Source organism: Arachis duranensis, chromosome 6, assembly GCF_000817695.3.
Source record: "Arachis duranensis cultivar V14167 chromosome 6, aradu.V14167.gnm2.J7QH, whole genome shotgun sequence".
Lineage (NCBI taxonomy): Eukaryota > Viridiplantae > Streptophyta > Magnoliopsida > Fabales > Fabaceae > Arachis > Arachis duranensis.
The window spans coordinates 4,971,021-4,987,345 of record NC_029777.3 but is presented as its reverse complement, the minus strand read 5'-3'; the positions used below and the strand labels follow the sequence as shown (position 1 = coordinate 4,987,345).

Genomic DNA, 16,325 nt, shown 5'->3' with positions numbered 1-16,325 from the left:
CTGCTCTTCACTTCGTCGCAGATCCACTGTATTAGCATTATCGCCCCTATTGTTTTGAAATTTACACACTGCCCCGACCTCTCTTTTTCTCTGTAAACTGTTGCCTGTTGGATTTACAGCTTCCAAAAACTAAGAAAGGCTTCCGCTGTAACTTTTGGGCAGAAAAAAAAGCCTCATTGGCTTCTCTCAATATAGTAGGTTTCGATTTGGGCCGGGAAGCTCAAGCCCACATTTGTAAATTGTAATCTCTCTCTCGCCTTTATTTTCCCACAATTCCACAATGCGGGCAGGCCGAAGACAACGATATTTGCTTGGTGAAAACTCAGATGCAGATAACTGACAACTGTTAGATAATTTGACTAATTTTACTCATTTTTCATTTAATGGCTCTCAACTATCAACTTCAGGTGAAGTCGGCTGCACTTGAGTTTCCACCTATTTGCTTTGCCGCATTGGAGGGAATGTATCTTCGACAGCCAAGGGCATAGATTGAGTTAGTTACATCTCTGTTAGGAACATAGAATAGGAAAACGGATTGTGGGTCTGGGTGGGTTGGGTGTTAGGGGGAGGGAAGGGATCATGGGCTAGCCCAAGGTGTCAAAAACTCAAGATGCAAAAACAATCATGACAAAAAAAAAAACATAGAGAAGCTCACGACCAAAAAGTGGAGAAGCTGGATTTCTTATTGTTGCTAATATATGCACCGTCAGTGTTTGGCTGTTTCAAATGTCGTTTGTATTGAATTTAAGTTAAATATTCATTTGATTTGAATATTAATTTTATTTGTGATGTGTTTTTGGATTGGATTTTTTTTAGAAAATCTAATCTAATTTCGAGATGTTTAAATTAGATTGGATTTACAATTTTATAAATTAAAAAATAAATAATATACATAATAAATTTATAACATTAAATTTTAAATAATTAATAATATCATAATAAATTTTAGTAGTATCTTAAAAATAATAATAACGAATAACATAAAAATTTATAATCAATTAAATATATTATAAATAAAATTTTAAATATAATAATAATATTATAATACATTGTGCGATTTAAATTGGATTGAATCGATTTTGAGAAATAAATAAGAAATCCGATCCCCATCCAATCTATACGATTTACCAAAAGTAGAATCCAATTAAATCTAAATTAATGCGGTTTTAATTAATTTTCGGTTTGAATTGAATTGAATGCATGATTTCATTTAGATTGGTTTGAATTTATTGAATACCTTATATACCGTGCATGGCTTATTTTGTTTCGAGAAATGACTGCTTTTAACATTTTTTCTTCTATATTTCTCACTTTTAGGTAAGTTACATGATAATTTTTAGGGTACTTAAGGCTATGTTCGGAAGAGAAATTGAAATAGAGAGACAATAATTGGAAGACAGAGATTGAGAGATAGAGACTAAATTAAATCTCTATATTGTGTTTAGTATAGGACTAAGTTATGTTTCAATATCATATTTATTTTAAGATAAATATGACACTAACGAATATATTAAAATTTGAAAATAAAATAAAAATATTTTTAAAAAGAAATATTATTAAAATTTCAGTATCTATTATTAGAAATTTCAGTTATTGTGTTTTCACTTTCTAGAGATATTGAAGGAACTGAAATTGTGTCCCAGAAACTGAAATTTTAGTTTTAGCCTCTAATTACCAAACATAATATGTAATCTTAGTCTCTCTTTAATTTCTAAAAGAAATTTAATATTTAATTTAAAATATAAATATTAATAAATTTTAAATGTTTAAAATTTATTAAAAAAATAAATTAGACAAAAAATAAATACCAAATAAAAGATACCATAAAATTGGCCAAATTAGATAGTAATATAACTTTAAGTAGGTTGAAAATAAAAATAAAAAGACTAGGACTAACATTTTTAGGGTAAAAGAAAGGAGAATTGATTACTGTTAATTTAAATGTAAACCAAAAATAAAGAAAACTTATGGCGAATGCTAATAATGCTCTCGGATAAAGTGAAAAGTATGTTAACAAATGCTTGGGCAAGAAGACAAAGAGTAGTAAAAACGTATATCTATATTTCTTATTTCAAAATAGAAAAAGATGACTATACTGCAATACAAGAGCAAATTCTACAGTTCATCAAATCTTTTAAAATCTGTATGAGATTTTTAGATGCTAACAGACTAACAGAATTTGTATTTACATGATAACTTATTATCTTCTGGAAGAATGTATTTGGAAGATAAGACAAAGATTATGTTTTTTGGGCTTTGTCTTAGGTCTGTGAAGATTGATTATTCAATATGTCTTCGCAAGTTGGAAGATGGTAAATATCGAGAATCTTCAGCTTGAAAAGATTAGCATGAAATGATTGGGTTGGTAGAGGTTTGGTTAAAATGTTTGCCAATTGCCGTGAGGAAAGAACAGGAAGCAATTTCATGATCCCGACTTGAGCTTTTTATCGAATAAAGTGACAATCAATTTTCAGATGTTTGGTCCTCTCATGGAATACCAGATTGGCAGTGATATGCAATGCACTGGTTATCACAAAATAGAATCGGAAGTCGTTCACAATAAATGTGAAGGAAATGCAGCAGGTTTAATATCCATAAAAGCTCACAAGTTGTATTAGACAAAGCATGATACTCAGCTTCCGTTGAGGAATGAGCAATTGTGGTCTGCTTCTTAATCTTCCAAGATACTAAGTAATCCCCCCCCCAAAGCAATATCCAGATAAAGAATGACGAGTATTGGGACATCCGGCCCAACAGAATCACTGAATCTACATATTTGAAGAGCAGAGTCTCTAGGAAAAGACAACTCTCTACCTGGACTACCTTTGAGATATTGAACAACCCGCATTGCAGTTTTGTAGTGAACTTGAGAAGGAGAGGCCATGAACTGGCTAAGCTGCTGGGTGACATACATAATATCCGGCCTAGTAGTGGTTAAGTAAATTAACAGGCCAACAAGACGGCGATAAATAGAGGGGTCCGAAAGAAGAGGACCATCATCTTGGAAAAGCTTAACAGTACTATCCATAGGAATAGTAGCAGATTTAGTACCAAGTAGTACAAAATCATCCAATAAATCAAGGCAGACTTTATGCTAAGAAAGATAAATACCCTTTGAAGAGTGAGCAACTTCAATGCCTAGAAAATACTTTAGTGAAACAAGATCCTTAATCCTAAAATTGCAATCTAGAATCTTTTTAATAGAAGTAATTTCAGGAGCAAAATTTTTAGGAACGACGATGTCATCGATATAAACTAACAAAATGCATATTTTATTACCTAGAATTTTGACAAATAAACTATAATCAAAAGTTATCTACTGATAGCTACAAGAAAGGAGAAGAGAAGAAAGTTTCTCATACCATATTCTGCTTGACTACTACAACCCATAAAGAGATTTAAGGAGCTTGCAACATTAATTGGAACGAGATGGAGTAATGCCAGGAGAAAAAGCCATATAAACGTTTTTCGTCAAATCACAGTGTAAAAATGCATTATTGACATCCAGCTGCTGAATGGGCCATCTCTTCATTGATGCTAAAGTCAGAACAACTCTGATTGTTGCAGGTTTTACCATCGGTGATAAAGTCTCTAGAAAATCAACTCCCTCTGTTTGTGTGAAACCTTTCACTACGAGCCGAGCCTTGTATCCCTCAACAGAACCATTTGGCTGCATTTAATCTTGTAAACCCATTTACAGCCGATGGGTCGTACTTTCGGAGGGTAGTCCACCAGCTCTCAAGTCCCGTTCAATGCCAAGGCAATAATTTCTTCATTTATGACAGTTCGTCAATAAGGAGACTTATTGGCTTCTTGAAAATTCCTTGGCTCATACTCAGAATGCAAAGATGAGACATATATACTATGTAAAGAAGAAAGTGAAGCAAACGAAAAAATAGATGAAATGGGATACTTAGAACATGAGGAGCGAGAGGTATGAGAAGAATTGCAAATGAAGTCAGAGAGATAAGAAGGTGGCCGTGATTGGCGTTGGATCCTTCAAAGGAAAGGGATCGAAGTTGATGGAGGGGAAAGAGAAACTGGAAAAGTGGGTTGGCCAAAAAATAAGGAAGAAGAAGGAACAGGAGATGGGGGTGGTGATTAAAGAGGTTGCGGTGGCATCAAGGTGGATGGGGGGGAGGAGAGAGGGGGTGTTGTGTGGTAATGAAGAGGGTAAAGGTGAGGACATGTTAGGTAAGGGAGGGGGATCATTTAAGTTAGGTGACGTAGAAGAAGAGGGATTAGTGAAAAAGGTTGGCGAAGGTTGTTGGACATGTGTTGGATCATGTGATATAGTATTAGGCCCAGTAGAAAGTGAAGAAGAGTTTGGTCCATGAGCATTATTCTTGGGTGTTGGACTTGGGCTTGGTAAAAAATCAATGAAAGGAAGGGTGGCATGAATGGTTTGATGAGAATTAGTGGGCTGGGAAGAACTTTTGGACAAAGGGAAAATATGCTCATGAACGACAATATTTATGGACACTACAATTTTCTTATAATCCAAAATATAGACATTGTAACCCTGCAGCCGAGGCTTGGTGCTAGTGGCAGGATCTGCTGCCTCGCAAGTAGCTGTACCCGGGTTCAAGTCCTATGAGAGGAAAAATGAACCCTTAAATGAACTCATGTAGTGTGTGAGTGTGTTGTGTGGGTGTGTAATACATGGGTAATGCCTAGAATTAGGGGCTGTCTAATCCATCTGACCAAAAAAAAAAAAAAACCACATTGAAAACCTATGAATATAGCCTTGTATGTTATAGGATCAAATTTAGAACGTTGATCGATGCTAGTGAAAATAAAGCATAAACACCCAAAAACTCTTAAATCATTAAAGTTTGGTTGTTTATTAAATAAAACTTCAAAAGGAGTTTTAAACTTGAGAATAGAGGATGGAACTTTATTAATTAAATACACCGTATGATGAACGGCAAAACACCAAAAAGTAAGAGGTAAATTTAATTGAAATATAAGAGCACGTGCAACATTCAAAATACATTGATGTTTACGTTTGACCCTACCATTTTGTTGAGAAGTTTCAACACAATTTTCATTGGTGAATGATACCTTGAGATGAATAAAAAACATGCAAAAGAAATTCGAGCCCATTGTCTAAATGAATAATTTTAACCATTGAACTAAATTGGATTTTTACTAAAGCTACAAAATTCTTAATGTGTTGTGGCACCTCACTTTTTTATTTTACTAAAATAACCCAAGTAAATCGGTCAAAATCATCGATAATGGTTAAAAGATATTTATGATTATTAATGTAGTTTTAATAAAATGGCCCCAAATATCTAAATACAAGAATTTAAAAGTAGTTGTTGCTTGATTTATACTAATAGAAAAAGGAAGTTTTCTTTGCTTATAAAAATGACATACATCACAAGCTTTATCATGGTATGATGGAATAAAAGAAAAATATCTATGTAAAATATTAAGTCTTTGTCTAAAAATATGTCCTAAATGAAAATGTCATAATTTGGAGCGTGTGATATGAGTGGTATGGCTGAAAATAATGGAATGTGGTTGAGACGAATTATTGACAGGTGATGTATGTGTAAGAGCATATAATCCTTCTCTTAATCTACTCAAACCAATCATCCTCAAGCTATTCAATTCCTGAAAGAGACAAGAAAATTGTCAAAAAGTAAGTTGATAAGGAAACATGGAGGTAATTTTAGATATGGAGGTTAAATTAAAATAAAATTCAGGAAGATAAAGAACATTGGAGAGGATTAAAAAGAATCTGAAAATTCAACTACACCAACATAAGAAGCCACGCCACAACGGTGGATCCATTTGGCATATGTACAATGATGGGTTTGATTTTAGAATAAGATAGAAAATTGAACAAATTTGAAGTAATATGACCAATAGCACCTAAATCAGTTATCCAAACATTATTAAAAACTAATTGAGAAGAAGAATGATTTAGAATAGAAAAAGTTGAAGAAGAACATAAATAACGAATACCCAAAGTTGGACTTAGGAGAAGCCCAATTTGAGATAAAGGGAGAGTTGTCTCATCCTTGGTAGCTGATGTATGAGCCTTAACTTTCTTCAGAAAAGTTATAAGGGTGCTATGTTGGGCCAGTGTCAATCCAGGAATCGGTTCTAGTGGATTACCCCTACCACCTCTCTCACGTTGATTTTGGGTGCTAGAGGAATAGGAAGGAACGATGGTTGCACTGTTGGTGGAGACATTGGCGCAGTCTGGGAGGCGCGGTCGGCTCAGAAAAGCGTGAATAATTGTGCTTCGTGTAATAGACGTTAATGGAGTGGCCGGTTCACTATCGACGACAGTTGCCATAATCTTCTGCTTGTCGAGAACGCCAAACGCAGCGAGCAATTGGTGCTCGTGTTGAATAACCATGGCGAAGACCTTGATTGATGGTGGAAGGGGATCAAGCAGCAACAAATGGGAACGAACAACTGCAAATCATTCATTGAACCCTTTCAAAAATCGGATAATGAAATTCTAAAGACGGTGAGTTTTGGCAGGACACGAGCAAACAAGAATGGTTCGGAAGTTTTCCATCTCTTCCCATAAAGTTTTGGGCGTTGTGCAGAAGTTAGTGACAGACAGGGAATCTTGCTTCAACCCATAGATTTTCTCCTGGAGTTTGGCAATGCAGAGAAGATCAGTTTGTGAAAACCTCTCTTGAAGGTCCTGCCAAACAGAGGAGGCAGTGGAAAGGTAGATTATAGTCTAGATTATGAATTATGACAAAGAATGAAAAAGCTAAGAGAGAACAAGATTATTACATCTCTCCAAAATAGAAAACAGATGGTCATCAGAAGAGGGAAGAAAGATTCTGCCGGTGAGGAATCCATACTTGTTCTTGGGAATAACTACCATGGAGAACGAGCGGCTCTAAGAATGGTAATTATTTCCAGTGAGCACGGGAGAAATGAGACACAGGTAGGATTCTCACTTGGGTGTATGTAAAATGGGTTAGCTGGGTTTTGAAAAAGGTTGATATCATCTATGGTGGATGAGGGTTATCCATCGAAAAAAATTAATAGGAAAGGCAAACTATTTGGGTTGGATATTTTAACCATGTATGGATATTAACAGAGCTACTAGGAGCTCTGATACCATAACAGCTGCTTGGCAAGAAGATAAAGAGTAGCAAAAATGTATGTCTGTATTTCTTATTCCAAAATAGAAAATGATGACTATGCTATATATACACAAGAACAAATTCTACAGCTCATTAAATTTTTTAAAATCTGTATGAGATTCCTAGATGCTAACAGACTAACAGAATTTGTATTTACATGATGACTTACTATCTTTTAAAAAAATGTATTTGGAAGAAAAGACAAAGATTATGTTTCTTAGACTTTGTCTTGGACTTATAAAGATGGATTATTCAATATATATCGCTCTCTAAAAATTCGTTTGTTATTAAAGATAAAAAATAAAAAAATTTTAAATTCTACATCTAAATCATTAACATAAAATATAAAATCTAAAATAATAAACTTCATTAAATTACAAGAGTGCAATACTTCTTAGTTCTTTTTTTTTTTATCTAAGGTAGTGCTTTCATTACTAGAAAAAGGTCCACTAAGGACTTACATGCACCAGGGGGTATATAAGAAAAAGTTCCACTAAACACGATTTAATTAAGACTTATTACATTGAAGAAGTCTGAAAAATTGGTAAAGTTAGCTCATGCCCTTCAGTTCTTGTAGCATAACACGAGCTTCTTCAACACAAAGGGATGGAGCCTTCCTGGACCCGTCGAAGATGAAGCTATTCCTGATCTTCCAAAGCTTCCATAGAAGGTTTGTGTTAGCTCTACCCGATCTGATTTATCACTAAAAGGTTCCATTTTCTCTGTAATTTCTTTCCAACATTGCCAAGGGTGTTCATCTGGGTTTGGAATGGGGAAGTCCACTAAGTGCCAATCTTCTAACGAATCAGTGTAATACCACAGACAATGGTGGACTGACTTTTCCGTCGAGCCACACCTGGGGCAGGACAAATTCACTACTTCAATTATGGCGCTGATTTTGAGCTTCACCGGTAAGGCATTGTGCAGTAATTTTCAAAGAAAACTTCTAATTTTTTGTTGGATTTTCAACTTCTAGATGCTAAACCAACGAGATTTCAAGTGGCATTGTTCCGGAAGAAACTCAAGCGGCAGATGATTAATTTGGAAGGCAACTCTGTACCCAGACACAACCGTGTATGCACCAATTCGATTCATCATCTAGGTAACCTTATATTCTCCTCTCTGGATATTTTTTTGTAAGATAGTTGTTGCTACTATTGGGCTAAATGTCTCTGTTATTTTTTGTTGATTTCACTGGCCATTTGATTGAATTAGTTCAGACATCCATTTCAAAACATGACCCAAGATTGGGGTAGGATTAGGAGTAATAGCCACAAAGTTCATGACCCAAGAATCCTCCTTAATTTTGATTGATCTACCACTCCCAACTTCTAAGAGGATACATTTTTCTAACACCTTTCTGCTTTCTATGATGCTACGCCAATCCCAAGAGGGGTTAGTTCCTATCTCAGCACCCAAAAATGTGGAAAACCTAAAGTATTTACTTTTTAGGACCTTGTAGATTAACGAATGTGGTCTTGTTAAAAGCCTCCACCCTTTGCTTTGCAAGCATTGCAAGGTTAAAAGCTTTCATGTCTTTAAAATTGAGTCCACCGAATAACTCTTTGAATCTCTTCTAGTAGAGTGTCTGGTAACTTCAAGCAGCTTAAGGTATAAATCAAAATTGTCGTTGCGACACCTTTAATTAGGATTTCTCTGTCAAAAGAACACAAGAGAGACCTTTTCTATTGTTGAAGTTTCTGGTTTACATTGTCTTTGATATAGTTAAAAGTAACTCTTTTTTACCTCTGAATAAATGTTGGGAGTCCCAGATATTTGTTCTGATTCCCCACATGAAGCACTAGGAGAATATTAGCTTGGTGATCTCGAGTAGGTTTCGGAAAATTCCTGCTAAAGAACACAGATGATTTATTCAAGTTCACCACTTGGCCGCTCACTTCCTCATAGGTATTTAATATTCTGATAAGACTTTGACAATCTTTCTCAGAAGCTCGGCAGAAAATGATAGAATCATCTGCAACAAATAGATGACTGAGTATTGGGCAGCTGTGATTTAGTCTCAATCCAGAAAATTCGTGCCTTGTTTTTCCTCTTTGGATCATATGGGATAGTCCCTCAGCACAAAAAAGGAATAGATATGGGGAGAGGGGGTCACCTTGTCGCAATCCTCTACATAGTTTGAAGAAACCATGAGGTTGTCCATCCACAGTAACAGAGTAAGAAACCGTCATCACACATTCCTTGATCAAGTTAATCCATTTGTGCAAAATCCAAGTTTCCTCATTATCTCCCAGAGGAAAGACCATTCAACCCTGTCATACGTTTTATTCATATTTAATTTAAAACCAAATCATACTAACCAAATCTATTATTCTTTAGAAAGTGCATAAATTCATGTGCTATCAGAATGTTATCACTGATCAAACGAACCTTGATAAAAGCACTTTGGGAATCATTAATAACTTTGTTAATGACCAACTAAAGTCTGTGCACCAGAATTTTAGAAATGATTTGTAGAAAACACTACTAAGACTTATGGGCCTAATATGTGTCACAGAGATAGCATTTTCAATCTTTAGAATAAGACAGATATTTGTATGATTAAAAGCTTTTAAAAGTTTACCTCTAGCAAAGAAGCTCTTGACCGCTTATACCACATCTATCTTAATTGTTTTCCAGAAGAACCGAAAAAACTTGGCCGTAAAACCATCATCACCAGGGGGCTGAGAATAGGTTTATAGCAAGAATAGCAACTTTAACCTCTTGTTCTGTGATTGGTCTTATTAACATATGATTGGTGGTAGAATTGATCTTAGGTGAAATATCACAAATTTTTTCCGTGGGATTTCTTGGGTCACTGGTTGAGAATAGTGTTATGAAGCAATTCTGAGCAATAGAAGCTATTTCCTCTATATATGTTACTGTATGCTCTTTTTCATCCTCTAACATATTAATTTTATTCTTTTAATTCCTTGTCTTGAACTAAGAATGAAAGAATTTAGTGTTGTGTTCCCCCAGTTTAGCCATTGAACTCTTGATTTCTCCTTCCAGTACTTCTCTTCCATTTCTAATCCATCTTCTATTTCTACCTCCAAACACTGGATTATCACTAAATTGGCTTGATCAATGTTTTCTTTCTCATTTTCTAGTCATCTTTTTAACTCAGAGATTCTGCTTTGAAAATTGGAATTAGAATGTTGCTGCTATACTACCAACTTGTGTTTGCATAACTTGAGTTTCCCAGCTAGTCGAAACATGGGAGATCCTGTAATTGTTGATGAATTCATATTTGACAGTAAATTTTGGCTTGAATTGAGTAGATTTCATCACATAAACCCGCATATATTCACTTAAATATCATACTTTTGTGATTTCTTTCTAAATTGTGTCTAAATGTGAAAACATATTTTTTTATTCTTAAATTAGTCAATTTTATTCCACTTTTATTACATTAGATGCCGTGATATGTTTTGTTAAGTGATTTCAGGTCTAATAGATAAGAATAGTTAGGTAGAAGTTGAAGAAAGCATGCAAAATGGGAGATTTCATGAAGAAAACAAAAGAGAAGCATACACTCCAGGGTACGTATGCACACCTTCTTGTGCGTATGTATGCACAAGATGAATTTTGGCTAGTGTGCGTACGCACACAACCTTGTGCATACGCACAAGTCTTAACGCGTGACTTCATTAAAAAGCCACGTGGCTCGCGATTTTGGGGGGGCTCTTGGCCCAATTTTGGAAGTCTTAAAGCTGAAATGGAAGCTACATCAAAGGGGCAACATTCCATAACAAGGGGAGATCATTACACACATTACATACATTATTAGGAGTGGGTTTAGGTTAGTTTTAGAAAATTCTCTCTTAAGATTTTATTAGGGTTTATAGTAGAATTTTCCATTTTACAATTTTGATCTTGGATATTTGTTTGTCTCATTGTAAGTAATCGTTAATCTTCTCTTTAATTACACTACATGTGCTACATTTTCTTATAGTTGAAGTTACTTTGTTAATATATCCAATTTTGAATTCTTGAGTCTTTTGCTGATGATTTTGATGTTTTATGATTTATATATCTTGATTGAGTTTCTATTGTTGATTTTGTGCATAGATTGGGTATAGTTTTTATTATCTTTGCACTTTGCTATGTTTTGCTTTTATGCCTACCAAGTGTTTATGAAAATGCCAATTATAGATTTTGAGTAGATTTTCACCTTTTGGCTTGGAAAATGAGTACCTAGGATACTAGAGTCATAATGTCCGACATTTAGTGGTAATTTTGAGTTGTTAGTTGCTCTTGTTTCCACTAACGCTAGCTTTTTACTAAGTTAATTAGTAAGTTAGCTAGGATTTGTGGATTAAAGCCAATTATGCTCACTTGACTTATCCTCGATGTTAGGGTTGACGAAGTGAGATTGACTCATTGTAATTGCCATAGTTGTGGTTATGACAAGGATAAGATTCCTTAATTTTCATTACCAAGTCAAGGCTCTTTTATGCATTAATCACATTTTCACTAGTTTTGATATTGTCTTCTTCTAATTTGTATTAATTGTCTTTTGATCCATTGTTAGTTCAATTATTCTTTAGTTATTTTAATTTCTGTTCTATGCTTGAAAACAACCTGTATTTCACAACCAAAAGTGTGCGCTTATTTGCTATCTGAGGGAAGACTTAAAACTCCCAATTATTTTGTTTTTTATTGTGGCAATCTTTATTTAAACTTTGATTAGGGTCAATTGTTGGTTAGGGACTATACTTGCAATGTAATTCTTTCTAAGAAATTTCTAACCGACGTTTGGTCTGCATCAACTGTATGTTTTCAACAGCTCTTTATTAAATTCACCACTTCAGAATTCTCGCACCACCTTTCCTAAAACCAGAATATCCTCTTTGCTCTCCTTTCGAGTCTCTCTGTGTTAAGGAGCAATGGCTTATGATCAGACCCAATACCATTCAAATAAGAGACATAAGCATCGGAAAATTCTTCTCTCTAATCTTTAGAAACCAGTACTCTGTCAAGTCTTTCTCTGATCAAGTTACCTCCAAACTCCCTATTATACCAAGTAAACTTCTCCCCATCATAACTCAAATCCAATAGTCTACTCTCATTAATAAAGTCATTGAATGCTTGCATAGATGTATTCGATTTATGCATACCTCCTTCCTTTTCATGGCTAGCTAGTATGGCATTATAATCACCAAAAACTGCAATATTGTCCCTACTGTTCTCCATAACTTGCAGCAGCTGACGAAATTGTTCCTCCCTCCTTCGCTCTTTTGTGCTCAAATACACCCCTATAGTCTCTCATTGCTGTCCACCTTGTTGACTCTTGTAAGAAAAAATGAATAAAGAAGCTCTCTTGACGTAAAATCTGTACTTTCACCACTGCTTTTTATGCCACCACAAGTCCACTCGAGAGGCCATTAGGATTCACTATTTTTCAAAATTGAAAACCAACTTTCTTCATCACACCCTCTACTAATGAGGCATTGTTCTTGGTTTTGCAAAGGAACATTACATTGAGGAAATAGGATTTAATAATCCCTTGGATGTTGGGAACTGTCAGGGGTTTTTTCGAACCCCAACAGTTCTACATCAACATCTTCATATCTCCTTGGGTGCCTCTTTTTGGGTGGCACTCTCTCTTATTACAGTTGATGTGTTATCTTCTTGGCAAAAATTTTTGTTGTTACTTGAGTTTTCTGAATCCTCCGAAACTCTTTTCACTCCTAAGACCGATTTTAATTTAAACCCACTCCTCACCAACTGCTTCAAACTTTGCCTTTTGCCTTCTTTTTTGTTGATCACCTCCACTGAACTCCCAATAAAAAATTAAAGGATCATGTTCTTATCAACATTAAGTCTAACATCTTCTCTGTTGTCTTTTCTTCCTTCTCCTATATTACCCCCAGTCCCCCACTATCAACCATTTTTTCGCCTGCCCCTCTCCTCCATACCTTAGATTTTCCTTATTTCCCTTCACGCTAGCCCCCTGGTTTGAAAATTATTGTCTTGGATTGAAAGACTTGCGAAAAATTCTGATTAAGCTTACTGGCATTGACTTTTTCTGTTGTTGCCTCTTGTTATCTTCCCTCTCAACATTATTCTTAGGGTTTTTATTCTCTTTCATGTTTGCAATTATCTAGCCAATTTGTTCACCCTTAGCCAAGGTTTTCATTGTTCCTCCTTAACATTGTCTTCTGCCAAATCCTCCAAATGTAAATTACAAGCTCGGATTTCATGACCTGTATAACCACAATAATGACAAAATTACCAATGTGCTTATATTTGAGTTTGAGATCTATCACTTTTTTATTGTTGCTCGCAATTTTAATAAGTAATTGACGCAATGATTTAATAATGTCCATCATAATTTGGATCTTCAGCACCTTTTTCTCCTGTCCTCTTATTGTAAACAGGTCTAAATCTGGAACTTCCTCCAATAATTCTCCTATTTTTCTTCCTAAATTGCTTGTTTTATGGTATTTAGAAAGTCCTCATAGTTGCAGCCATATGAAAATATAGATAAATTCTTTTTTTGTAATTGTAGTTTCATCGTTCCACCTCTTTAAATTAAGAATGTAGTTCTTGAACAGTCACGAACACCTTTTTCAATTCTTAAAAGATCAATTTTACTATAAAAAATTGAAAAATATTTTTTCTGTGGTCAACTACCTTAAATCCCTCTAGTTACCTCCGTATTATAAATAAGGCAACTTTTAAAGTCTCTGCAGTGAAACCTCTGTTAGTGAGAAGTCTTCCAACCAAGCTCCTTAAACATATCTCGATACTTTTTTTATGTCTTTATTAATGAGTTGTACTATCTGATCCTCCTTAGATTTTGGTGTATGGCTGGTGTCCAACCTAAAAATAGCGATTGCTGTCATTTAGTTAATCACACGTGATGAAAATTTCACAATTAGAATTCTTCATAAACTTTAGCAAAGCACTCAAAAAACCCTAGGAACAAGGCATATATGTGTTCAATACTTCTTAGTTCTTACTTAATAAAAAGTATTATTTAAAGATAATTTGGCTATTTAGAATTTTTCATATTATTTTATGGCGGAGATATTTTTTAAAAATTTAAATTATTAACATGCGGTATGTGTTTAGGTTTTGTTGCATTGTGATACCATTAGTTCTGCAATTATATTCATCAGTACATAAGAACTTTATTAGACGCGAGCATTTTAATCTGTACCATCATCATCTAATGAGGCGGCAATAATAATATATGTCAACAAAGGGAATGAATTAAGGACTGAAAATAATGTTACAATAATATCGAAGTGTACACAATTGAACTAATTAACCGTGGACAAGTAATTATTCCTAAAATTAAGAAGAAATTAATTATGGCGCAGACATAATACACATTATTGATGAACACTAACGTCTTACGCTAAGGGACCAATACCAAAGTATCCATGGGCACCACCATCTCCGCCGCCGCCACCACCACCAGCACCTCCTGCTCCGATTCCCAGAAAGTCCAGAGTCATTACATCGTCACTTCCCTTAGCTCCACCAATATTAATGGTGCTACTACTCCTACCACTCACCGGTGGGATACTGAATCCACTGCTTCTGTTGTTCTGATCAATGATCTTGGCTAAGGCCTTACTTTGATCCAATATAGCATTAAACATTTCCACACCGTTCATTCCAACGCTCCCGTTGAAATTATTGTTATTATTAAACTGATGAGACGGTGAAATATTATCGTGTTGAGGATGAGCATTGTGCATGAAGTGTTCCATGATGATCCCATTATTGGAAGAAGCAAATGACGGGGGTGCCATGCTAGTGTTATTGTTATTATTGCTCACGCTTGTTGCACCCATTTGTGCAGCTTTTTGAAGCAATGCCGTGGCGGACATGTGAGGTAACCCTGCAGCTAAATGGACCCCACCACTCTCATCGAACATGTTTAGCGGAGAATGTGGTGAGTTCAGTTGAAGAGAGGGCAGTGATGAAGGGTTTATTAGGTGGTTGTTGGTGGTGGTGGTGGTGTTGATGAAGGGTTTTTGTTCAGGCATTGAAATTGGCATGAGTTCATGAGGGAATGATGATGGATGCTGCTTGAATTCGGAAGTAGAAATACTAGTGTTATTGCGAGTAATTGGTAATGATGCAACTAGGTTTGGGATTAATGGTTGCAATAAGTTGGAACCTATCTTTGGAAAATGTCCCAGTACTCCTCCTTCATTGTTCACTTTGTTATTCTCATCAGCCAGTGCGTCACAGAAAGCTCTGTGGGTTATGAAGCTATCTCTTCTGCACACACAAATCAAAATAATTAAATAATTTCATATCATGGACTAGTGTTGGGATGTTATTTGATTATGATAATTAAATTGGTTAGAACGATTAGTATAATGGAATAATACTTTTATATTTTACCATAAATTCAAATGTGACCATAATTCAATAAAAATATAATATAAAGTGCTATTTTAAAATAAGAGAAAGTCTAGAAGTTCAGTAGATTTTGTAATTTTTAGCCATCAATTAGCTATTAATAATACTTTTAATGGTGTGAGATTGCATCTAATAATATAGAATCGTTCAATTTCTTTTCGATGGTTAAATGCTGACCAAAATTTAACAAAACTAATAGCTCCTAGTATTCCTCTTAAAATAAATCACACAACCAAAAATGAAGTAAAAAAAGATGATATTTAATTAAAATACCTGGAAAAGACGGTGCCGCAGTCACATTTGTATTCTTTGGTACCACAGATTTTGGAATGAGCTTTCCAGTCAGATTGAACGGCGTATTTCTTGTTGCATTTCTCACATTTCCACTTCTTGTCGCCGTGCTTTCTGCTGAAGTGCTTCTTGATTCCGGTGAGGTCTCCCAGTGCTCGAGCAGGATTGTGGTGGACACACGACACTTCGGGACACACGTACACCCTTTTCCGCACTTCGTTGCTGCTTCTTTGTTTCAGCTTCCATGGCAGGTTATGGCCTCTCCGGTGAAGTTGAAGGTTCTGATCCCTTTGGAATCCTTTGTTGCAGATCTCACATATGAACCGGTTTGTTGTCACCAGCGTGTTTGGCGATAGAGCTATCACTTCAGCACTTGGATCTGCATGTCAACAATGCACTTACTTAACCCTGCTTTTGGATAATCTTTATACATAAAAATTCAGATACAGTTAATTTAAGAGTAAATTTAATAGTTAAGAATTATTAAATAATAATTTAATTAAATATATAAAATTATTT

General features: G+C 35.1%; 1 protein-coding gene across 1 annotated transcript in view; it reads right to left on the bottom strand.

Annotated features, from left to right (window-relative positions):
• Positions 1-14,327: 14,327 nt before the first annotated feature.
• LOC107492129 (zinc finger protein GAI-ASSOCIATED FACTOR 1) overlaps positions 14,328-16,325 on the bottom strand; it is a 3,401-nt gene continuing 1,403 nt past the window's right edge. Inside the window, exons 2-3 of the mRNA XM_016113111.3 lie at positions 15,789-16,185; positions 14,328-15,371 (exon numbers count right to left, since the gene is read on the bottom strand). Of these exons, the coding sequence (XP_015968597.1) occupies positions 14,492-15,371; positions 15,789-16,185 (1,277 nt within the window). The 3' untranslated portion in view covers positions 14,328-14,491. The remainder of the gene's footprint in view (positions 15,372-15,788; positions 16,186-16,325) is intronic.